Raw genomic sequence first — 24,520 nt, 5'->3', positions numbered from 1 at the left:
ATGACGCCATAAAAGTCGAGACAGATGAGTGTCTCGAGTGGTCGGTGGTGCCCGGTTAGTTTGATTCGGTCGGCTAGAAGCGACGCGAGTCCGTTGGAAAGCGCCGGCTGGATTGGCCCACATGTCTGAGGTGTAATGGCTTTGGTGGTGACTGGATGGAGGACGGGGACGGGCCACTGGTCCCACTGCTATGCTGGTGCAACTGATCGTGGCGGAAGGCAGTGTGCTCTGTGGTGCTGGTGTGTTTATTCTTTTTTTTGTAAAGAAGACTGGGAGGAGGATTTCGAGGAGGATTTCTCCAGTGATCATTTGGCTGAGAGAGAGAGAGCGAGAGAGAGAAAGAGAGAGAGAGAGAGAGAAAGAGAGAGAGAGAGAGACAGAAGGCAAACAAACGCCGCATCGCAATATGACCTCAATTGCAAATTATTCTGCGGACATCAATGCGGTTGACTGAGTTCCGACACGCGACCAGTGGGACGGGTTCATGATCGGATTTGAGCTGGCGGCAGGAATTCAGCTAATGCCACGTACAATAACTGTAACATTTATACATATATATATATATATCCATCTATCTATAAATATATGCTTCTGTATAGTGTATATTTGTATTACCGACCTCTGCGAGGCACATTACCGGGTCAGAGTTATTGAGCCAGCGGTTCCCTGTCGTGGGCCACGAGCGTGGCTTTCATTCACAGTGATAGTGAGCAAAGTGCAGTACGGACACAGCCGGCCTGGAGACGGCTGCTATGGACCTGTACTGCTTTATGATCATCCTATTGCTGTGTGTGTGTGTGTGTGTGTGTGTGTGTGTACTGCTGCTTGTGTGTGTGTGTGTGTGTGTATCCCTGTAAAATCAGTGCTTACGGTTCTATTTCAATACCCTGCAATGTAGATTAGTAACACTGAGTTCGTAGTCCTCGTTAGCTTCAACGGGTAATCAGATGAGATAGTGGAACGCGCGTGTGTGTGAGAAATATATAAAAGAGATTATCATTAAGACTGCAGGAGCAGGGGAAATATGTGGGCGGGGGGGGGGGGGGGGGGGGGGGGGAAGGGGGTTCGGGGCTACTAAGGGATACAGACATTGTGGTTTTAGTGCAACAGAAAAAAACCTGATAGTTATTCGTCGTGGATGGCAATTTGGGATATGGTTGGTGGAGCTTATTTCAGCAGTACTTAATTCCTATTGTTGTTACGTTTTCCGGGGATCGGGCCTTCCATCGCTGCGCTGGCGAGGGGCGGATCTGGGCCGCGCGAGATCAAGGGGTCCCGCGTCCCCCGGACGCACGCGGCCACACCCACGGGCGAATACTGCTGACTCCCTCGCTGTTTATTCATCTCCCAGTCACCACCCACAGTAGCCCGTTGGTCCGACCCAAACAGGGCCAAAATGGCTTCCACTGGAGTCCCAGCTTCCAGCTGTCGTTTCCTTTAAAGTTTAATCAGCACAAATTCATCCCCTTCACGCGCCCTAGTTTTGTCCTTTCGGGTACCCAAATAAAAAAAACTGAATCCAGAGTGATTGCGGTCCCTCGTGGTGTGTGGTGAACACTAAATAAAAAAGGCAAAGTCTGCCATTTCAGCTGTCAAACGTTGATCCACGGCCGTTTTAAAAAGAGCTGCTGTGTACTGTCGGCAGAGCACCCAGTGCTGGAGCGCGTGCGCGTGCGGGGCAGCTGCACAGAGATGAGAGGTGAGGTAGAATTTGTCGGCTTCAGGCGGGACGTGAAACGGGTGCAGGTGACACCTCCACCTCCACCACGTGGCGGCGCTGAACCCATCACAAGACGGTGGGGGGTGAGGCGAGGAGGCGGGGCCACGGTGTGATTAACAGGGCGGTGCTCCGATAAGAAAAGGCGCACGTGCACATGGTGTGGCGGAGCCCGGTCTGCTTATTGAGGAGGCAAAAACATCGATAAAAACAACTGGGTGCAAATGTGTGTGTGAGGTAATGATAACAGGAGGTATGTGTTGGTGAGGTATTCTAGCAATATTTATGTATATTTATATATATATTCATATACTGTATTTGAGTGTTATGGGTAAACATGACACAGTTCCAAGTCATGTCTTGTGACTTTAAAATCTTCTCTTAATGACTTGAGTTTGAAACTAAACTATTTTTTTGGACACTGTACAATAAAAGTGGTGGAAACACCTCCTATGTAGCCTACAGCGATAATGTATTTTATTTTGAAGATGCTCATTATGTATCATAACAATGCAATGATTTCTAGTCTATTATTTCCTTACAGCTGCTCTATAGCATGACAGCATTCGGAATGGTGCGTTCACGACTCGTAAGAAGTCTGAGTTCATGCTTTTGCCGTTAAAATGCTCTGGATTAATCACTGCTAGGAGGCATGAACACGGCTTATTGTTCTTACCATCTATGGTTTATATTACATAGATATACATTGCAGAGCTCTTGGTGCCCACAGACGGCGACATGAACGTCTCTCCACGCTGATGGCCGTTTGCGACACAGCGTCACGCGAATGACGCGCATTCCTCGTCTTTGCGTCGACTTTTGTAGGTAATTGTCGACGCGAAAGGTTCGATTCCTGTTTGGTGTGAACACACTGTTAGAGGGGCGTCCATCTTCTCACCTAAAAAAACAATAAGCGTTGCCTCAACTCATGCTGAACTATCAACAATCACACTTGTCTCCACGACTGCAGTTATAAGACGTAACAATGCAGACAGCAGCTGTTGTAATGCATTAGAATGTTATATATATGTATATCTGTAATATTCACTGTAGATAAATGCTTCATACAAAGTGTTCCCATTGTAACTTCTAACACTACCAGGGAGGTATATGGTAACTGCGGACTGCGTGGCCCTGTGCCATCTCTTGAGACGACCGTACCCACACAATAATGTGGAAATACATATTTTACGACAGATGAGGTAACATTGGGGGTGTGCTTGGCGCACATATATATATATATATATGTATATATTTCTATCCATATATATGTCATTGTGTTTCTGTGTGTATGTGAGACGGAAAGGTCAGTAGGGGTGGGGGTGGGGGTGGGGGTCGTCTGAGGAGCTGATGGTGCCAGAGATAAAAAAAAATTAAAAAATTGTAGACGTTGTAGAGTGTCGGTTGTAGTAGAGGTTAGTGTTGTCCAGCTGTTTGTTTGTACAGGTGAGGGAGGAGCTAACCGATGAGCTCAGTGTTTGCATATGTTCATGGCAGTGTGTTTGCAACCTAAACCTTGACGGTGTGTTTGCTGGTGCCGTAGGTGTTTGAGGAAACAAACAAAAAAGGTTTAAAGGGCACATTTACACTGAGAAGAAAAAAAATCCTTTTTTTTTTCCTTCTCCTTCATAGCCACAGCCACAGCCACAGCCACTCCCCCCCTCACAAAAACATTTATTTCCTTCAACGTGTCCAGGGTTCTTTTGCGTTGTGGGGGGGTGGAGCTTAGTGTTTGTGCTGCAGTTTTTTTTCCCCCGACGCTCTTCGAGTCACACGTCCTGGTCCTCGAAGACCTCCAGGAAGAGCGGGGGAAAGAGTTCGTTGGGACACTCCACCTTCATGTGGAGGAAGCGGCTGGCGTGGCACGCCCCGATCATACGCAGGTCCGTCACCTTCATCAGCAGCTTGGGCCAGAAGTGGGTGATGTTGTGCTTGCGGGAGTTGATGTAGTGCTCGAACGCCAGCAGGTAGGCCTCTTGGCACTGCTCGATCTTCCCCACGCTGGTCAGCCCCGAGCGGTCTGGTGCGACAAGGCAGGGGAGAGGGGAGAGGGGAGAGAGAGAGAGAGAGAGAGAAAGAGAGAGAGATTACCTTTGTGTCACATTACAAACATCATCTTAGACCAGAAAGTAACTTTAAAAAATGTCTCATTTTCGTCTTGTCCGTAAGAATATTAAACATTTTTTAAAAGATAGTGAGGGTATTATAGAAAAATGTTCTCCCATATTTGTTGAAATTCTCTTTACATCCTGACAGCAATCAAATCAAATGCTCTAAAAAAACAAACTATCTGGTATCTGTGGCTGTTGAGGACCGTAATGAGCCAGCCCGGTTCATTGGGAACGGTGTAATAATGCTGACAATAGCCGTGTTGGTTGTTTACGTCCATAATGATAATTGTTGGGGAAGTGGCTTTGAAAGGGAGGCCTGTAGGGTCTTTTTGGTTGGATCTAGTTGACTTGGTAATTCCTCTAATGTTGCCAGCTCAAGCGTCACGTATTTTCTGTGTGTTTTTCTTAGTATTGTAGTACTTGCAGGCTCTGCTGCCATCCAGCTGTTTTTGTGGGAAATTTTAACTTGCCCATACAAACGGTCCGTACCGACGTGCGTTACTTGATAACAAATAAAAAAGGGGACCTGATCCAAACACATGATCAAAAACGTAGTTGACTGAAGACAGACCTAAATACAGAAGCAGCAGCTGGCCAGTTGGCTCTGATCTATTTGGTCCAGTGACGCTGATCCTGAGCCGCAGCAATAGCACAGGATCCCACCAGGACCTGATTAGACTGAAAGTGATTCTAATCCCTGGTAATCTGCTATCTGTTATTTTTTCAGATCTTGCTCAGGTTTGCGACGTCAATTGTGGCGCTTGTATTTCACATATTTCAGCTTTCGTCTGTATTTGCCAGAATCTTCTATGCCAAGCTCGAAGACAACGCCGACCGCAGAGAAGTGAGGTGAGAATCGAATGTCAATGTCGTTATTCATCCCTCACCTGAGCTCATGAGCAGCACGGTCTGCATCAGAGCCACCTCTGAGTCGTCCAGGTTAAACTGAGCCAGGCTCTTCCCCAGATCAAAGATGGCGTCCGACACCACGCCCAGCCCGCCGTTCTTCAGCTGCTCGCGTTTCACGGCCATCTCGCCGTTGAGCGTCAGCGTCTCGCTCTCCGGGTCGTAGCGGACGGCGGCGCGCAACGACATGATCTCCATGCAGCAGCCTTTCAGCAGGATGATCTGGTCTTCACAAGGCAGCTGGGAAACAACAACGCATACGAGGTAATCGCATTAAAAAGACATTCATTATTTAAAATTGCTCTCATTTAATTGGACAAAATACTGAACAAAGACATTACGGTTAATGATAGAACTTTAGCTTTAACCCAACCTCTGAGGTTTTCTAGATTAGTACAGAACCATCTTTTTAAATAAATGAATGAACCAAGTTATTAAAATGGCTGGAATTGTATTGTTATTTGCTCAAATTACGTTGCTGTTATTAAAGATGCGGAAAGAGACAGGACATGTGGGGGAGTAGACCCCTGGCTATTGGGTCGCCCCATAATAACTTTTTAAGGTGCTGATATGTCAAAGCTATGTTTAAATTGGGTTTCTGTTGTCCCCATGTGGCCAGAAAGATGGTGAATGTTTTAATCTTTTCATAGTAAATAGTTTTAAAGCTTTAAATTGAGCACATTTGATGTCATGTTTACAACTGCTGCGCTACCCCCCTAGTGGCTAAAAAATTTAAACAAATGTAATAAAATGGTTACTGACATACGAATGCAAGCTGAAAATTGAAAGCAGTACAAAACTTCAATGTGTATGTTTTACTCATGGACTCTTGTGCTAATTAGGGAGAAAGATGCAAACATACCATTAATTAGCCCACAGTGAAAGGCAATAACAAGTGTTGAGAAATCTACCTTGTGGTATTATAGCTTTCCTTCAACCCCCCAACATTAATTATCTTGCAGAGAAAAAAGGGTTATCTTCTATTCATAACAAATCCCCAGACACACTTTATATAACCGGGAAGCCTCTGCAATATACATGACGGCTGCACTCAGTAAGGTCGAACCACACACACACACACACACACACACACACACACACACACACACACACACACACACACACACACACACACACACACACACACACACACACACACACACACACACACACACACACACACACACACACACACACACACACACACACACACACACACACAGTTCCTGTAGAGAGCAAAGCAAAATCAGTGAGCGGTGAGTCATCACATCATCCAGAGAGAGAGAATGAGAGAGAATGAGAGACAGGGAGAGAGAGGGGGTCCAAACTGCCACCTTTTCCTACTTATAGATAGACAGACTGTCTATCATTTATTGGAGAGGCCTTTTTTTGCAATTAAGTTCCTTCAAAAATGACCATAGAATGTTTCTACTTTTTGCTGCCTTTGATAAAGACTAGCTTCAAAACGAGAACCCCGTAATAGGCTCATGAATATGCTCGTGATGGCTACATTCATGATTTTGTGCTAGAAAGACGGAGGATAGGATGACGTCCCAGGCAACAAAAACAAATAAAAAGAAAGTCATGCAGGAACAGCAGTCTTCTTGGGTTGCAGTGTAGAGTTTAGTGACACCCTGGGACCCTCTACACCTGGTCGGGGAAGATTTGCTATTAATTAACAGGACATTCGCTTCAAAACTCAACATGTGGCCCCAGAGGAGGTCGTTAACGATGTGCTCCTCGGCCCGGAAGTAACACAAAGTCACGTTGCTGCAGTGAGCTAGTTAGCCAGACATTCCACCCCAAATAAGTTGAAGGACATTCTCTATCTCTCTTATCTCTCTCCTCTTTCTATCTCTCTGAACCTACCTCAGAGAACATTGGAAGTTTCTTGGCAAAGTCGACGACGCGCGTGATGGCCGGGGTCATGATCTTGGTGAACTCGCTGAAGGCTTCCAGGTCCACTTTATCTCCGTCGGACGTGGTCACGATGGGACCCTGGCCGATGTCGTCCGACTGGAAGGAAACACACCACAATGAATGCAGGCTGCAACACCTGTTGTGATCCCGTCTCTGAGTGCGCCACTGGAATATCAATTGTGACAACCAAACACGCCCAAACACACTTTGATGCTGTTAATAGTTCAAATTCAATGTTTAAAGCTCGATAACTCAGGGAACAAAAGCCCCGGAAAACTAAATTACGTTGCCATCATGCACACACATATTTCTGATGGCGTCGGCTATAAAAGGGTCTATATTAAAATCTTGAGTAAGGATTCATAAAGTCCTATCTCTCTGAAGCTGTAACAACAAACTGTAGCTGTGCTCTGATTAGTCCAGCCTGCTGTGTCACAAGCACCATTAAACGTGTTCCTCGATGCGTTAGTTTGTTGGTGTCATCGGGTAATTTTGGTGTTTTAGAGAGTCAGTTCGGGTTCATTTAAGTCACTCAAAAAAATGTTAGAAAAGCAGCTCCCGTGTTCTACGATGGTAAAAGAACTGGTTTTGTCAATGGGGTCTGGTAGCTTTGAAGAGAACGTCGATAACGGCTTTAAAGGGCTGTGTGGCGGCAAGAATATATATAGAGTGTTCTTAAACTGATATTGATCTTTTTTTGGGGCATTGTTGGAAGAAGACAGGGGATACAGGCTGGCATGATGTTCAACCTTTCTAAATAATAAGCAGCTGCGATTGCACTGCAGAGGACTCGTTTGTGAAACATTTCCGTTCATCTCCGTCTGCTCAGAACCAGATGCTCACCAGGAACTTGCGCTTCTGTTTCCAGCTGGAGCCCTGGGCGTTGGTGTGCCGGTGGGCCTCCGTCGCCATTCTGATGAGCTCCCACTCGGCGCTGTTCGGCTCCGGCCGCGTCTGCAACGTCCGCACAATCTCCTCCCTCTTCCTTTTCTGTCGGTTCTCCTCGATCAGACGCCGCTTGGCCACGCGCTTCGAATCGTCCAACACCACTGATCGGCGGGACGGGTGGGGGTGGTGGGGGGGAGACAGTTAGGCGAGTTAATGCAGTGAAACAAAAACACAGAATACACGCGTGACTGACTGCTGAGTTGGTCCACGATAGTACGAAATAAATTATATAGATATTCAACTTTCTCAGAACTGAAGCTGAAAGACTGAAAACATCCAGTGAAACACTGAGAAGAAGTTGGAATGAAATATCAGATGTAACACTGAAAGCTAAAATCACATATTAGGACTAAGACAGCTATAATTATTATTATTATTATTATTATTATTATTATTATGATTATGATTATTAAATGACACAATATAAATGCAAGGAACCCATCTTTATGTTTTGTAATATAAATGTTGTACAAAGATCCAAAGATATTTCTCTGGTTACTACTGCCAGCTGCTGTGAAATGTAAGCAACATGATTTAAGTGCAGTGCCATTCATCAAATTATCACGAAAAATGGAACTTCCATTTCCTTTATCCACGAGAGCAGCTGTACCGCTAAATCAATATCCCCATCAACGTGGAATTAGATTATGTGCATGTGTTCTGTTATTCTGCTCAACGAGGCGGACAAATGTGATTAGAGAGTGTCTGTGAACTACGGTTAAAATAGTTCTCAGATGTTAATGTGGAGTTTTTTTCTACATCTCGACAACCCTACGCCCGATATCTCCACAACTAGGTATCTCATTCCAAAACACACACACGCGTTGTATTGATGAGCTCACGTTATTGTTTCACCGCCGCTACCTCGGCTAATCGCGAATAGGGTTGTCACGATACCAAAATTATAACTTCCGATATGATACCTGCCATAAATATCACGATACCTTATACCACGATACCAGAATTCGATACAATACTACAAATACGATATGATACCGGTATATTTATCTATAATAGCAATAAATAAAACATTTGTATGGTTCCTTTTTATCAGCTTGTTCCTGCACAGCTTTTTGAACTCTTAACAAATGGCATTAGTATTAGCCTACAGCAAGATATTAATGAAAACTACATGGTGCCATCATAGCATTGATTATACACGGCTATGTAGGCCTTTTGTTTGTATCTGACCAGATGACTACATAGTTCCTTTCATAAGTATGAGCAATTGTAGAATTACATAATTTTACAGATGTGTGTTTGAGGTCAAACCCCCTTGGTCTGTGTGTCAGTGGGCTTTCCTTCACTGTCTGTGTGTCAGTGAGCTTTCCTTCACTGTTTGCAATGTAGCCAAAGTACTTCCACATTTCACTTCTGGCATCTTTTTCTCCAAAAAGCTGAGGACGGTCAGCAAAAACTGACGCCACGTCTCCTGCACTTGATGCCATGTCTCCCCTGTGATCACTTGCTGTGAGTGAGCACTGGGTAGCCCCGCCCCCTTGCGTACAGGCAGAATGACAGGGAGCGGAGCAGTGAGTGTGCTCTGAACACGCGCACGCTATTTTAATGAAGTATCGATACAACAAATATGCGAAATCGTATCGTTTTTAATGCGCGGTACCTTTTTAGTATCGATACACCGTGCAACATTAATTGAGAATTACTATAAAAAACATTAAACAAAAGCGCTCTGTATTTATTCTAACTGTTTAGCTTAGTTTGCAACGAATAGCAACATTCTTAGTAACTTAAAAATATAAAAACATTCTAATCCTGTTCTGAATTCATTCTTTCTTAAAATAATACGTAATGAAAAAGAAGCGATAAGAGTATCAATAAGAGTATCGATAAGAGTAGCGGTATTGATAAATCCTCACAACACCCAACTGTGATGCATGCTGGATAATATGTGCTTTATATTTGCTTTTCCATCAATATTTTTGCTCTACTTCAGTATTCAACGACACATATTCTGCTACCTAGATGTCACAGATCTAAGACTAATGCTCGCGGCTCTATGACGCTCTGCTGAGGCCCAGCGGTGCTTGAGCTAAATGCTAATGTCCACTTGCTAACATGCTCAAAATTACAATGAAATGCTAACATCCTAACGTTTAGCAGGTACGGTTTACCATGTTCACAGTTTTATATGAAACAGAATATGAATTACAGCTGTGCTCCTGACATGGATTAAATAGTTTTGCGCAGTGACCATCTTAACCCATGGACCTGTTTAGAAATACTAGTAATAAGAATACGTAATCTAATAATAACTCACAGTCCATGGCCATGCCCACAGCGATGCACTTCTTAAAGCGGCACAGCTGGCACTGGTTGCGTGTGATCTTATCGATGATGCAGCAGGCTTCATATTTACAGGAGTAAGCTGGATGGAGGTTCTTCTGGATGGTCCGGCGGAAGAAACCCTGAAGAGAGCAAAGGAAATGGAGATAGAAGAAGAAAAGACAAAATGGAGGAACCGTCAAATAAAAGGAAGAAAACAAATTTAAATGAGCAAAAAAAAATAAGAAAGAAAGAGCATTCATCGATTGAGGGGAATAAGTAACCCCATGCCCTCAAAATTAAATCCTCCAATTAAATGTTCTTGCCTTTTAATCGGCGTAAAACAAGTGCAATCAATGGTTCACATCACATGGCAGGCTGATGACTGCATGGCAGGAACCTGATTGAATTATAAGTAATGAAGCGGTGCTGTGACTGATCATGTCTTAGTGACCGCTTTTGAACAAGAGAGTCGGGGAGCAGTTTGATTAGAATCACTCTCTGGGACCGCTTTACAAAGACCTGCATTCAAGCAGAGAAGTATCAGGGTAGGAGGCTTTGCAATTTTGTAAAATCCTTCTGAAACCATCCAAAAATAAACTGCATCGCAATAAATAAATACTCTTATCACTTTCTGGCCGGCTTCACGATCACCACCATTATCCCAGACAAGGACAAGACAGAAACAAGGACCAGAGGACTTAACGACAACAGACCAGTCGCCCTGACCTCTGTGGCTCGGAAGTCTTTTGGGCACCCGGTCTTGTCCCACCTAAAACCTTCACGACCCACTCCTGGATGCCTTGCAGCAGTAGCCTAAAGAGCCAACAGGTCTATAGACTGTTCAGTCAACATCGCTCTCCAATTAATCAAACCGCAGCAGGACTCCTCAACAACCTGTCAGGATCCTGCTTGTGGACTTCAGCTCTGCATTCAATGCCATCATCCTGACTCTGCTGAAGGAAGAGCTCTCCCAGCTCCACCTGCAGCTGGATCACAGACTGTCTGTCCGACAGGAAGCAGCGAGTGAAGCTGAGGAAACACTGACTGTGACTCTCTGACTCTCAGCACCTATTCCCCTCTGCTCGGCTTCCTGTGCACCAACAGATGCACCTCCAGTCACCAGCCCGTCAAGCTGCTAAAGTGAGTGGACGACACCACCCTCAATGGACTCATCTCTGGTGGGGATGAGTCCGTCTACAGGTGGGAAACTCACCATCAGTCAGAACAACTTGACATTGACAACCACTTCTTGGCATTTTCTTTTAGAGACAATGACAAAGCAAATTAAGTGTTCTGACTTAAGAACTTAAAGTTTGACTCATATGATGAAGAACCAGAAGCCAGCCTGGAAACCACTTTTAAAAGTAAGTGCTGAGCCCCAACACCACGCGTGACATCAACGTCTTCATATCGGTCTACAAGCGTTACATTAACGCACATCTTCAGATCTTCAGGACTTAGATCTACTTCCTACTGTGAACCTTTCCACATTCCGTGAACAATTTTACACACCAACAAACAACCTCTAAGGACTGCACTCTTTCAATTGGATTCAGATATAATTTTTCTAATACTTTTTTTTTTAAACTTAATTTCCTCTTACCAAGTTTGTGTTAAATTCCTTTTATGTGAAAACCTACATGGCAATGATCTGGATTCTGAATACATTAAGGCTCTCATGGGTTTGTGAATCCCCTGAAGTTAATTTCTTCTTTTTAACACCGCAGCAGGATTTCAGTGTGCCTCATTTCCTGCGCGAGTACATCAGAAGCCATTTTTAGAGACTGCGTGCTGTCTGCTCTACGGGATGCCATTAATTGGATAATAAAGCTCGGCCCAGCGGACACCGACTACTGCAATCAAGAGGCCTCCAGTCAAGTCAGAACTGTACCGTGTAATAAGTATGAATTAATAAATAAAAGAACAGGAAAATAAAGTTACATTTGCTTTAGGCCTTAAATTCTGGATGATAAACAGCAAAGCTTACATTCAATGACTCACTCTAGTTCTGTCTTTCTCATTTGGTATTCTGAATTTTAACACTCCAGTGTTTTTGCAAACTTTCGCCCTCCTAACATCACGTAAGAGAGAAAAACATGTTTCGCCAACTTCTAAGCAGCTGTTTTGTCTTTTCGGATATAAGTAGAGTATTGAAATTAAATTAGCTTCCAAAGACTTGAAATCTGTTGCGATAGAGGGTTGTGTACCAAAACTATTTCCAGGCAACAAGCAGTAATTTCCCGGTTTTATCTGTGGCTGAAAATTGTCCCCGACAAATTTGATTAATAATGGAATTGAGGCCACAGCCAGGGTACAGAAGTCTGAAAGGTTTGAGAGACGGACTAAGACATGTTGGTTCAAACCAACAAATTCTGTTTTAGTGAACACAAAACCCCTTAATTGGTTAAAGTTAAGACGCAACAATACATGAAATGTAGCATAGTTCCAACAAGAAGGGCACTTTTCATCCCCTTTAACTCAGAGTCAGCTGACTCGAGGCATTCACAATCTAATTTTGCTATGGCCATGAACTTTAACCCTTTATACAGTGCGTTCTTCAGTCCATGAACTTTATGGTAACATTTGAATTGCCTCGATACGTTGTGTACAGCATTCAGATAATAAGCTCCACCCTCTTGTGTCACTTGGCGCCGCTTAAAATGCCAAACTCGAGGCTTAAAAAACTGGAGTCCACAAACCGATTGGTGACATCCCGGCATACCTGAGTACAGCTGCTAAGTTACGATTGGAAGCGATTGTTTCGGGGGGAGCGGTTTGGTGAACTCCAGTCTTAACTGAGTCAAAGACCATTTAGTAAAAGGGAGATGCTGCACTGTACCTTACAACCCTCGCAGGTGATGCAGCGGTAGTGATAGCCGGTCGCCTTGTCCCCGCACACCACGCACGGCTCATCCTTCTCCAGGTAGCTGGGGATGTACCCTGGAACAGAGGCACTAAGAGCTATATAGGAGAGGAGGAGGAGGAGGAGGAGGAGGAGGAGGAGGAGGAGGAGGAGGAAGAGTTAGACAGGGTGGAAATAAGTGTGAGCTAATGAGGTCAAACGGACAGTGAGGATGACGAGGTAAGGGGAGAGGCTCCTATAAGGCTCCTGCGCATAGGGGTCCCAGGAGGCTGTGATCCAGGATAGAACGTATAAGAATCTTTTCAGGCACAGAGACGTGACATCACGCCAGCCGACGAGGTCTACAGACACACTCCCAGAATGTTATGAAATACGCTTTTCATGTTGACATTTCAGAAGCGAAATGTTGAATCCTTTTTACTCTCAATATGCAACTCTGTCCTATAAGCTGCGGCGATGTGGAATAAAGTAGAATTCTCAGTGTAATATATAAAGTAACAAATCCACATAAACGCAATCGGAACAATGCAAGATATTAATACAATTTGATCTCGGGCTTGTTGGGGTCTTCGATGGCTCAGAGGCGAACAGACCATTTAAAGCTTCAGGGGTACCAATGACTTCTGTTGCAATCTTTGCAATCTGTCTTCTTGTCTGAACTGAATTAAAACAACACAAACGAAGAAGAAAGTTGAAATAAAATACAAATGATCTGTTATTCTATTGTTTGTTTTCAGATCATTTCACCCTTTTTATAATAGTTGACCACTATGTGTTGCTTATTGTATGCGTTAGTTGCTCCTGGAGATAATCAGAGGAATATAAATATATATTGTTTTACTTTAAGTAAAGGCACACTACACTGGGCTGATGTGCTGAAGGTAAACCCCCTTGTGTCCATTCCTACTCAGGGCGCACATGTGATTAATCAAGTGATCATCAGTTGTTCGTCCTCATATAAACTAATCACTGAATGAAATTAGTACATTACTTCATAAATATGTCCTTTCTTTACTTTGCATTTCTAAGTATAATTCCTAGAACGATGCTAAATATACTGTAGGCACTGATTTCAAGACAATAACCTTTATGGGGACTAAATCAAGTCGAACTGTACAATAACTGGCTGGCATCACATATGCTCTTACCCCGATACCTGTTGCTTCATTGATTGCTGTTCAGACTTTCAGCAAGGCTTGAGCCTGCTCATGTTTGGCTCAGAGATGTATCCAAAAACAAGTGCCATATGAAGTTTAAAACTGTAACTCACATTTATTTTGCCATCTGCCGCTCTACTCCGACAAATCTATTAATCTGGGGTCTTGTTGTCCTAGGTGAGCTAATTTGAGTCCAACAAAGCCTCTGAAGGAAAATAACAGAACTATAACGACGGAGAGGAGATTATCACAGTAATCACACCTTGGACGACGTTGAATGCCCGAGGGAGCCCATCAGCGTGGTGTTCGCTGGCTTGTTTGGAGTGGACAGAAACACAAAGAGGCGAAGGCGGAGATCATAACTCCTTACCTGACACGCTCTTCAGCGAACACTGGCTGTTCTTGCTCTTTCTCTTCGGCACATCTGGCCACCTGGGAGGCGGTAGTGGGAGAGGATTGGTAGTGGGGGAGAAAGAAAAGGAGAGAGCGATGTTACAATGTGAAAAACAATCGACCACTTAAAGTACTGTACAACTGATAGCATCTTACAACAAATTATAACAACTAATCATCAACATATGTTTTGCTACTCTGCTCTGTTTTCTGTTCTTTTTACAACAGATTGCAGAGAACAAAAAGTTTGCAATATATTCCCTCGCCAAAGCAAGTCACCCAAACTTAAAGCTGTATCAAACTATTATTTTGTCCACTTGGTGGCAGCAGAGCGAGGCGTAGACGCAACACCGGCCAACAAAAACAATGAGCTAAAAGAAGCTATAACGCAACACACAGCTGCAGAGTAGGGTGATAATTCTCTGTCGATTCCTCACTAGAATATTCCAACCAACTCTTTATATAAACATGCAAATCCACCAAGCTTTAAGATAACTGTTTTGTTGTTTTCACTCTGCAGCCCATGCAAAATGACCAGAAGCTAATTTAAGCTAAGTAGTAGCCCGCTGTACGCGTATGGCCGCTTATGGACGACTTCAACAGCAGCCAACCTTTAAACACGAATAAACAACAACAAAAAAGATGGAGTGGACTTGTGCTGGTGTGCATGTATTTTTTTATTAAAGTCTGCTTGATTGAAGATAAGTCGCTGCAAAACAGCTGGACCCGAGGCATGTCTGAATCCATAACCTCGAATGGATTCTTTTCTTTAACCATAACCTCAAATGGATTCTTTTCTTTCCCTGTTGCTGTATTTGTGAATTCATTTTTGCCTTTGCTATATCATTTCTTGATTTTCAATCACATATAATAAAAATACAAAATATATATAGGAGGTAATTCAAAGCCTAGCCACATCTTGTGCTTTCAGTGTCTGTTCGGTATAATGACTGAATCCTACTTACGCCAACACACGTGGAGACCACACACACACACACACACACACACACACACACACACACACACACACACACACACACACACACACACAGACACACACACACACCAGGATATGGATAACTTCTTCACTCATCTCTTTCCCACCTCCTTCTCTAATTCTCTGTCCTTCCTCTTTTCTCACTCTCATAGGATGCACTCTGCCTTTGCTCCTGGCAGCAGATTTGGATTACTGTCCTCTGTCCCTTCCCTTTTATCTGTCCATCTGGGCTGTTTGCTCTCCCCCGCCCACCACCCCCATTTCCCTTCTCTCTTCAATGAAATCTCTTTCTCTGTCTTTGGCTACTCCCCATGGCCACTCCTCATTTCTTACTCTATGCGTCCTCAACTTTCCTTTTTTCTTTCCTCCTCCCAGATATGTTATGTCATACAGTATGTTATCCTGTCCTCTAAAATTCCATCAGCAGTATTAGGTAACACCACTTTCCTCCCCTCCCTCCCTCTGTTTCTCTCTAGCTGTCAAATCCACTTTCCTCTTCCAACCCCCCCTCCCCCCCCAAAAAGAAAATCCTGACATCTCTTTCTCTGTTCTTGCTGCTTTTCACGGTCGAGCAGACTTATTACTTCTATTGCTGTGCACATGGTCAGGCAGTAACATGGTGGGTAACTGTCTACTCCAGTCTCTGATCACTGTGATCTGAGCTACTACCACAACAGAAACACTCACATTATCATTTCTGCCTCTATTAATTCAATAGTTTATGGAGTTTGTGACAGTGTTGACAGTGTTTCCACAACATGAGGCAATTAATTAAATTCATCAGATGGTGGTGGGCATGTAAACGTTGGCAGTCTAGTTTCCATTCATGCAAAGACGGCAATCGAAATAAATATCTGGCTCTGTCAAAGAAGACATATCGTGAGTAAAAAAACACAGTCTACTACAGTCTACATAGAAAAAACTTAGACATCTTTAAAACCTGTGATACAATGAGCTTTGTGCGATTAAAAGCGGCATTCCTTATTTGCTCCATTTTGATCTCCAGGATATATCTTATTCTCCAGCTGCTAAATGCTCCACTATGTTCACCAGCCGGTTGCTAACTTTGTCTGTCTGATGTTTTGTTCTCAGTGGGTTTCTTGAGCAAATTTGGGGCTGGATAATAAAAAGAAGCTAAAGCACTCCGTTAGCTGAGCCCTGTCCTCTCACTTTGTTCTCACTTCTCATGCTTTCTGTTCTTGCATGCAGTTTACATCAACGATGGCCGATTTGAAAAATGTGATACCACTAAAAATCGTAGCAATTTTTAAAACGGGCCCTTGAATTCAGGTTGAAATGACACGTGTAGCTGGTGGAGTTTAGCTCGCTAATCAAGCTAACGTTGGCTGGAAACGCCATCTCTGGATGAATTGAGCTGTTTCCAGGATTACTATTGTGTGTAGTGAGCTAGTTAGCCAGACGTGCTATCGTTTGACGCTTCTATTAGTGCAGATAGACACACATGTTACATCAATTCTGTACACTTTTGTTATTTTTTATTTGAATGGAGCACTATTTGATTTATTGGGGTAATGTCTACCTGAGCAGAGGATGAACTAATTCTTCCTCTGTGTGTGTCCTAAACTAAATTTCTCTGTTCTTTGTTTACGTACCTGGGCCTGGCACACATGCATTTTTTGAGCTCAGGAACCCACCTGGCTAGCTTACGGTCGCAGCTCCACACCGCACCGTTCACATAGCTGATTGCGACCGCGTCATCGCGGCAGCGTAACACCGACCCCCCGGTTCCCTCTCAGGTAAACACAGTTAGCTCTGTTAGCACTGTTAGCTGCAAGCCGTGTCGCCATGTTGACGCAATAGAAATGCTCTTAATCTCGTATTATACACCTTTTACGAGGGTAGAAACTTGACATTCTTTCATATTAAAACACAGTTATTTGATCCATTGCTGTCAAACACATCGCTAAATAAAACTTTAAAGCCAATGTGTATTCACTTTGAAAATGTCAAATGTTGGTGCCCCAGGAGCAGCAACAAGAAAAGACATTGTGGCAGACAGCAATAAATGCTGCTACAAAGCTTTGAATGGTGCCATCATTTCATTAGAAACCTTACAAACGGAGGCTTGAACACCCCCCGAGGAACACATGGTACTACAGCTGCAACCAAGGCAGAATCAGGCTCTGTCCTGAGGGCATCAGCTGAAAGATAGTCAGCTGGAAGATACTGTGGCTTTCACAAAAGCGTCAGTGTTAAGTTGGCATGGTTTATAGAATCACATGCATTAACAATGGATATCACCTCCCACACAATACAAAGAAAGGATGCACGGGCACATTTACATAAGTCGATTGCTACAGACCCTCCCACTCGACTAGTAAAACGTCACGTTCTCTTCCACTAATCTCACCAAATAAACACAATGTACTACTTTGAGGGATAAAAAAATGTTTTGCATGAAAAGCCATGTTTTATTTGAGATTAAAGTACATACATGCGATCATCTTTAGGAAATCCAATTTGTGGACTACTGTTTTGTGCATTTGTCAGCAGGGACAATAACACCAACCGACACAGAGGCCAGCCTTCTTAACTCAACACACAGACACACTTCTCACGTTATCTGCTCTAAACATGCGCTGGATGCCAGCGGACGCCCACACCCACTTCTAACACACAGAGTAATACATTCGCAAATACATTCACGCAAACACCAACCTGTTGATGCAGTATGGCTGTAAGATGTGCATGCTGCCCAGATTGCAGTACTACCAGAAGGAGGAGGGGAAGAATAAGAATGTCGCCCCAGCGACCCTTTTCTACCCTTTCAGCCTCCCAAACGGCCGAGCTGAGTCAGTGCACGTGTGCAGTCGCGTGGCTCCTTTTGTTTAGTATTGCAACAGTTCCACTGCAAAAGCAGAAGCCTGAGTGTGCACGGAAGCTTTCGTTGATCCGTGAACCACTGAGGAGGAGGAGGAGGAGGTCCTTAAATCCCACCACCCTGAACCCACCTCCCGGTGACCCGAGTGCTCAAGTCCATCCCAGAGAAGTACAGTAGAGTGTTGCTATCAGCTAAGATATCTAAGACAGTAGTGGCGCTCCGCCTCAGACTGGCTGCTGAGAGGAACGACTACTCTGTTTATCCCCCCTCACCGCTCTCTTTCTCTCTCTACCTTCTCGCTGCTCTCTCCAAGCCTCCCTCGGCTCACCCCCCCCCCTCTCTCTGTCTGTCCGTCTGCATATTTATTTCCTCCCCTGGTGTCATCACAACACACCGTTTCATGATCTGGTCTACCTCGTACAACCCCTCTCGCTCTCCATCGCTTTCTGTCCTTTCTCTATTCTTCTATCTCTCTGTCTTATTATCACTTTTTTAATGTTTTTATTTTTACAATCTTATTCTTTTCGTTTTGTCCCCAAGGAGGAAACTAAACAACCACAACACAAATAGGTTCCTGGCCTCTCTGCGTCCAAACTCACTTAAGCTTTGATGTTACCTCGATTACATAAAGACCGGCTGATGCAGTCTCAGTACGGCTGAGTGAGGTCTTTCGAGGACACAGGGGACGCTTGATATCTCATTAATTGAATTAGAGTGCACTGATTTCTTTTTTCCTCCAAGTGCAATGACAGCCAGTTATCGTGGAGGCCACGCTTACGGACGGATTTTAAAGCTGCCATGTACAGTGTTGTTGCGTGAACACTAAAAAGGGCTCATCTCGGGCTCACAAGCTCCAATGCCCGCAAATAAAAGTAAATTCTCCAAGTGAAAGTATTCAAATAACTTCCGTGACCAGCAACGAAAATGTACTTTTGCACAAAACAGAAAATATTTTTAATACTTTGCTGTTTTTTTCCTTCCATTTGTGTTCATGTTAAGCTGCCGTCAATAATACTTGTGACTTCCTGCTGGTCTTTTGTGTTAAAAAGGTACCATTCCCGTTATGGAGGTGTGTAGCTTCATTGGTGGTAGCTTAACAGCGATAACAAATAAATAAATAAGGAAAATTAAAAAGAAGCAATCAATATGAAAAAGGAACAGCATTGCCGTTAAAAAAAGAAAGAAGAGAGAGGTGTGTGTGACATGACTTTTTGTAGAGATGAGGATTTACTGTTTAATCTACATTTACCAAGATATCAGGTGAAAATGGTGGATGTTTTTTTAAACAAGACTGCTAACATGCTCCCAAAGACAATGCTTACTTTGCTAATTAGCACTAAATGCAGAGTTAGCCTTTAGTTCTGCAGGTATTTGGTCACACAGCAAAGTATTGGACAATATTAGACCTCATGGCTGGATAAAAAGAACAAAAAGTATCTTAAGGGGATCATGAATATTTTTCACCAAATTTCATTGCAACCCATCCGATATAATTCAAGACATTTTACTGAAAGCCACAATCCTGAGCCTCATGGTGGCTTAATGGGAGCAGTCAGGGAATCACAAGACAGGAGATCCTCTGGGGATCATGAATGTCTGGTCTACACTGAAATGTGTGGACCAGAGCCACGCCACTAGCTAAAATGAGGACCAGGTATCTGACTAAAATGTGATGAAATACATTATCCTTTAAGATGAAGGCTTGTCTGTCACAAAAGCCGATTTCAAATATAGACACGTACTTTTCTGCAATTGAGGCAAAACAATTACCTCTCAAACTAATTGGGCCTCCCTGCCAATTACTTAGAGAGGTAATTGTTTCGCTTTTTGTCCCGAGTTGATCTGCTAAAATAATAATAAAAAAATGTAAAAATTAAAAAAATAAGTACACATTGCTCCCATGTGATGGACAACTGTCACGCTGAAAGGAAATTACATCCTGGCGTTATATTTAATAGGACAATTCCTGCTTGCAGCTGTGCGACCGATGATCGACCGGGCGAAATCCGATAAATTGCCCCATGTGAGTCAGTGTCGGTTTGAAAGAGTTAGAAAGAAGTTACCGCCGCTGCTCAGCTCTGCTTGAGGCTACATTAGCCGCTACTAGCACAAAACACGGAATTCCAGTTGCATTGTGGGTAATGTAGGCACCATATATTTCTTGACAATGTCTGGAATCCTGACGAATCCTGCCGGCTGCCTCAATTCTGATTTGAAATGAGTCCAACAATGTTATAGCGAGGCAAGATTAAATCAGAACAATCTGAATTAATAAAAACATGCAAATTATGTTAGACTAAGTCTGTTTACCATGTCGTTTTTATATAAACATTTTGAAATAGCGCTACGATAAATGAAGATAGAAACAACATTATCAAGAGTTGACATTTCTGCAACAAATCTGCTTTGGAATAGCAAATGGCCAAGAGGCTTGTGAATTAATACACATCTGTTGTTGCGCTCGCTTGTGACGCCTGAGCTGATAAACTCAATGCGCGACCACGGAGGGGTTTACCTGAGGACAAGGCCTCTGAAAGAGGGAGGAGGAAGAATGGCCCTTCGAATGCTATTGGTCCATTTTACCGACCGAGCCATGCTGTTCCTGGTATAGTCGTCACTCACACATGCAAGATGCAATATACAACAACAAAACTTATTCGCTCCTTCGTACGCGCACCTCAGCCAATATGTTTTTTTAAATATTTGCTATATTTCCTGTAATAATCAGAGGCTTCACACTGGCACACACACAACATTCTATTTCAGCATCCTCTACTCCAGGCTATGTGAAGTTCTGCATCAACATCTCTGTGTGTGTGAACGTGTTCATGTGTGTGTGTGTGTGTGTGTGTGTGTGTGTGTGTGTGTGTGCGCATGCGTATCGCTCCGTGACTCAGCAATCAGAGGGGGAAGGGTTAGGGCATGAGGCAGCCCTCTCAAGAACATGTGCGCGCTCAATGACACCAAGAGAGAGAGAGACACACGCAACAAAACAAAAGTGACAATCCCCCTGTTGATGTCACATATCGAGGCGTCCTGATCTGTTCTCTGCTTTCTGTGGCTCCATCTGCCCTCGCTGCTCTTAATCCGGCTCCACTAATCTCTCTCCACACACACACACACACACACACACACACACACACACACACACACACACACACACACACACACACACACACACTCATGTGCATCTGAACTTGTTCAGTGTGTGTGTGACTGCACGTGCTGGAGAAATGGAGAGAGCCCAGATGGCAGCGTGACAGAGTGTTCTGTCTTAACTCTCCAAAAAATACACTACCCCCTCCCCCCATCCAGCCCTTTTCTCTATCTATTTATAAAGCTCACGCAGCACAAGCGCTCGTCTGTTATTGAGCGTTACTGTTTCTATCCTCGCTTTGATTAAAGCATCAAGTCTCTGATGCATTTGGACCTTGCATCCGCCCTGTGAGGATTCACATGATGTGAACTTCCTCAGTCCATCTATCCGTACATCCACCCATCTATTGATCCATCTGTGTGTACATCCATCACCCTGTCGATGCGTCCCTGCCTGCATGCATCCATCCCTTTATCCATGCATGCATCCATCCATCTACGCATCCCTCAATCCATGCATCCCTCCATCCATGCATGTATCGCTTTATCCATTCATGCATCCATCATCCCTCAATTCTGTCATCCGTCCAATCCATTGTTAATCTGTGCTCTCCTTTCAAGTTTACATCAAAGATGAAGGACATACACAACCAGAAGTGGCATCCATCACAGTGTGACACACACAGACACTCTTTCTCACCCTTTCTCTTCTCCCTCTGATGAGTTGCTATCCTGCTTGTTGGACATTGGCTCCATGTAGCCTCAGTCCCGTCCAGCAGCCAATCACAGGACAATGAGGCGGACCTCGACCTCGCCAGCCTGCTCAGCATTCGCCAGCGGCCCCTTCAACAGACAGCAATCTGTGAATCTGAGCAGTGGTTGGCTGAGAGGAGCACGGTGGGCGGGACATCAGTGGACGCATCAGAGAGCTGAAGGTGCAGAGAGAGAAGCCACAGTCAGAAACAGACACACGGTGACACAAATTGACAATGATCTGCTTAAAATGCATGACCGTCATGACGTCCACAAACCACCAGGGGATGTCGCAATGACCACGCCTACTTCTTAAGTTGTTACAATTTATTTGGAGGAAGGCATGACCGCGAAACCCACCATCATTTTCAATCATCTTAAATAGGTAATAAAAACCTGTTTATGCTCGGATTTTGCAGCGTCACAAAAAAGGGAACAAAACGATAAGGACAAAAGTGGTCAAAGTGTGTTTCATCTGAACTCCAAACATATGTTTGGCCATCAAGATATATAAAAAGGGAAAATAAAGGAGTGTTATTCTTTGAATACACCTAAGCCAATACATACACTAGCCTTTAAGCTTGTTTTTCACTGTGTGGACCACTGAAAGTGATCCCACGAAGATTCTTCGAGCACAAAAAAATGCTAAAAATGTTTGGCCGATTTTGAGGCGAGTTGACACATTCAAAACACATTTATTTTAAATGCAGCTATCTAGGCTCTAGGGATGGCGATGTCTGTTGGTGGGTCAGTCGATGGGTCCAACGCTTTAGTCCAGACTTCAATATCTCAACAGCTATTGGATAGATTGAAGTTGCACACAAAATATTCCGCTGGCACCATCCTGAAGTAAAGTTCATGTGTCCTTCAAGATGAATTAGAGAAAACTTTTGGGAATCCTCTCGTCCATCAGGCCAACGTTTTATTACGGTCCATGATGTCACCCGTTGGCTTGTTGACTGTTTTGACGGCTACATTTCTTTTAGGCGACCAACATGTTCCAACAAACTCTCAAGAACTGAAAACTCACTATGAAAGTGTTAAAGTTATACAATAAAAACACGGACAACTCCCATACCGGACAACGCTGTGGTAGCATCCTGTCAATCACAAGGTGGCCCCGCCCTAAAGTATACCCCGCTTTTGGTCTATATGACTCTAATTGTACCATCATTTACTAAATGAACATCATGCTGTAAGAAGCCACAAGCTCATGTTTACAATGTTTACTGAGGGAATACATCAAGAGAAAAGTAGAGTCATTTTCTTGTAGACTTCTATACAACCAGAGGAGTCGCTCTCTGATGGAATTTAGAGAGAATGCACGTTTATGGCACTTCCACACTGGCTTCCCTTTTTAGACTTGCAGATTGCCCGCCTGCAAAAGCAATGACATTCCCATCAGCCTTAGCAAGTGATAATTGCCAAATGTTAACATGCCAACATGGTACACATCCTACCTGCTACACCAGCCTCTCACACCTCTAGTTCTGCATTACAAACTGGAACACAATCAGTCCCAGATGTTCAAATGCTCAAAAACTGCACCTAAATGTTGAGGAAGGAAACTCACTTAATAATAATCAACTGATAATTCCATAACTCTATTAGTATTTGTTTTCATACTATGACCACACGGAGGATACTTGACTGGCACTGGCTGACATGATCATGATCTGATGTCTTTATCCTGAATACAAATCAAAGTAAACAGCAGCACGAGCTTCCTCCGGTAGGCTGAACACTTTGGCTCTTACTGGACCGGCTTTTATGAGTAATGGACACTAGCCAGAAATTTAAATATTCGTCTGGTCATGGTTTAGTGCGTCTGTCAGAAAGATCCTTTAACAAAAATAAAGCTATGCTATGATATAACTAATAGTAATATATTTTTTAAAAGATCAGCCACTCGCCATGTACTAAAAAAAAAAAAAACTACGACTACATCACATGTTTTTGACCCCCTCCCATAAACTGTATGCGTATGACCATGCGAGGAACAGCGAGCGCCAGATGAGGACACCAGAGTCACCACAACACCGGTGGTCTACCGCACATGTGACCTGAGCTGACCTGGTTCCCTGCACAGAGCCGGCCTGTGAGCTCGGATCATTTAGCATGACCGCTGGATAAAACAAACAGGAAAACTGTTGTCTTATGAGGGGAGGCCGATTCCCTGGAGGTTTATTTCATATATTGAGCAGAAAAATTGCACACAATAACGCACATGCATACGCGTACTTATACAAATCCGCACAGTGTTTCCCACAGGATCGCGTGATCTGGGTCATTCTCTCCAGGAAGAAAAAAAGTGTACAATTTAAATTAAATGCATCAAGCCGGGGTCACTGGAGTATTTCCATTTGATATAACTTTCTACTTCTAGTCCACTTTATCTCAGAGGGAAAGTACTTTTAATGTCACAGTATTAGATCCTAGTGAGGCTGCTTTGCAGATTTTGATTCTTCATAGAAAATATATATCAACTAATACACTATAATGTATTATTAAGTAGTATTTAGGCACATTAA

General features: G+C 43.6%; 1 protein-coding gene across 3 annotated transcripts in view; it reads right to left on the bottom strand.

Annotated features, from left to right (window-relative positions):
* Positions 1-1,060: 1,060 nt before the first annotated feature.
* LOC117734510 (thyroid hormone receptor alpha) overlaps positions 1,061-24,520 on the bottom strand; it is a 69,712-nt gene continuing 46,252 nt past the window's right edge. Inside the window, exons 4-11 of one of the 3 annotated variants that reach the window (XM_034538562.1) lie at positions 21,937-22,165; positions 14,279-14,340; positions 12,728-12,849; positions 9,881-10,028; positions 7,498-7,703; positions 6,604-6,750; positions 4,716-4,974; positions 1,061-3,737 (exon numbers count right to left, since the gene is read on the bottom strand). In XM_034538562.1, the coding sequence (XP_034394453.1) occupies positions 3,487-3,737; positions 4,716-4,974; positions 6,604-6,750; positions 7,498-7,703; positions 9,881-10,028; positions 12,728-12,849; positions 14,279-14,340; positions 21,937-21,992 (1,251 nt within the window). In that variant the 5' untranslated portion in view covers positions 21,993-22,165 and the 3' untranslated portion in view covers positions 1,061-3,486. Of the gene's footprint in view, positions 3,738-4,715; positions 4,975-6,603; positions 6,751-7,497; positions 7,704-9,880; positions 10,029-12,727; positions 12,850-14,278; positions 14,341-17,753; positions 17,895-17,977; positions 18,444-21,936; positions 22,166-24,520 lie in introns of those variants that run through there. The other 2 variants (XM_034538563.1, XM_034538564.1) reach the window with 2 other exon arrangements.

This window comes from Cyclopterus lumpus, chromosome 8 (genome assembly GCF_009769545.1).
Source record: "Cyclopterus lumpus isolate fCycLum1 chromosome 8, fCycLum1.pri, whole genome shotgun sequence".
NCBI classification, from domain to species: Eukaryota; Metazoa; Chordata; class Actinopteri; order Perciformes; family Cyclopteridae; genus Cyclopterus; species Cyclopterus lumpus.
This window is presented reverse-complemented; position numbering and strand designations above follow the sequence as displayed.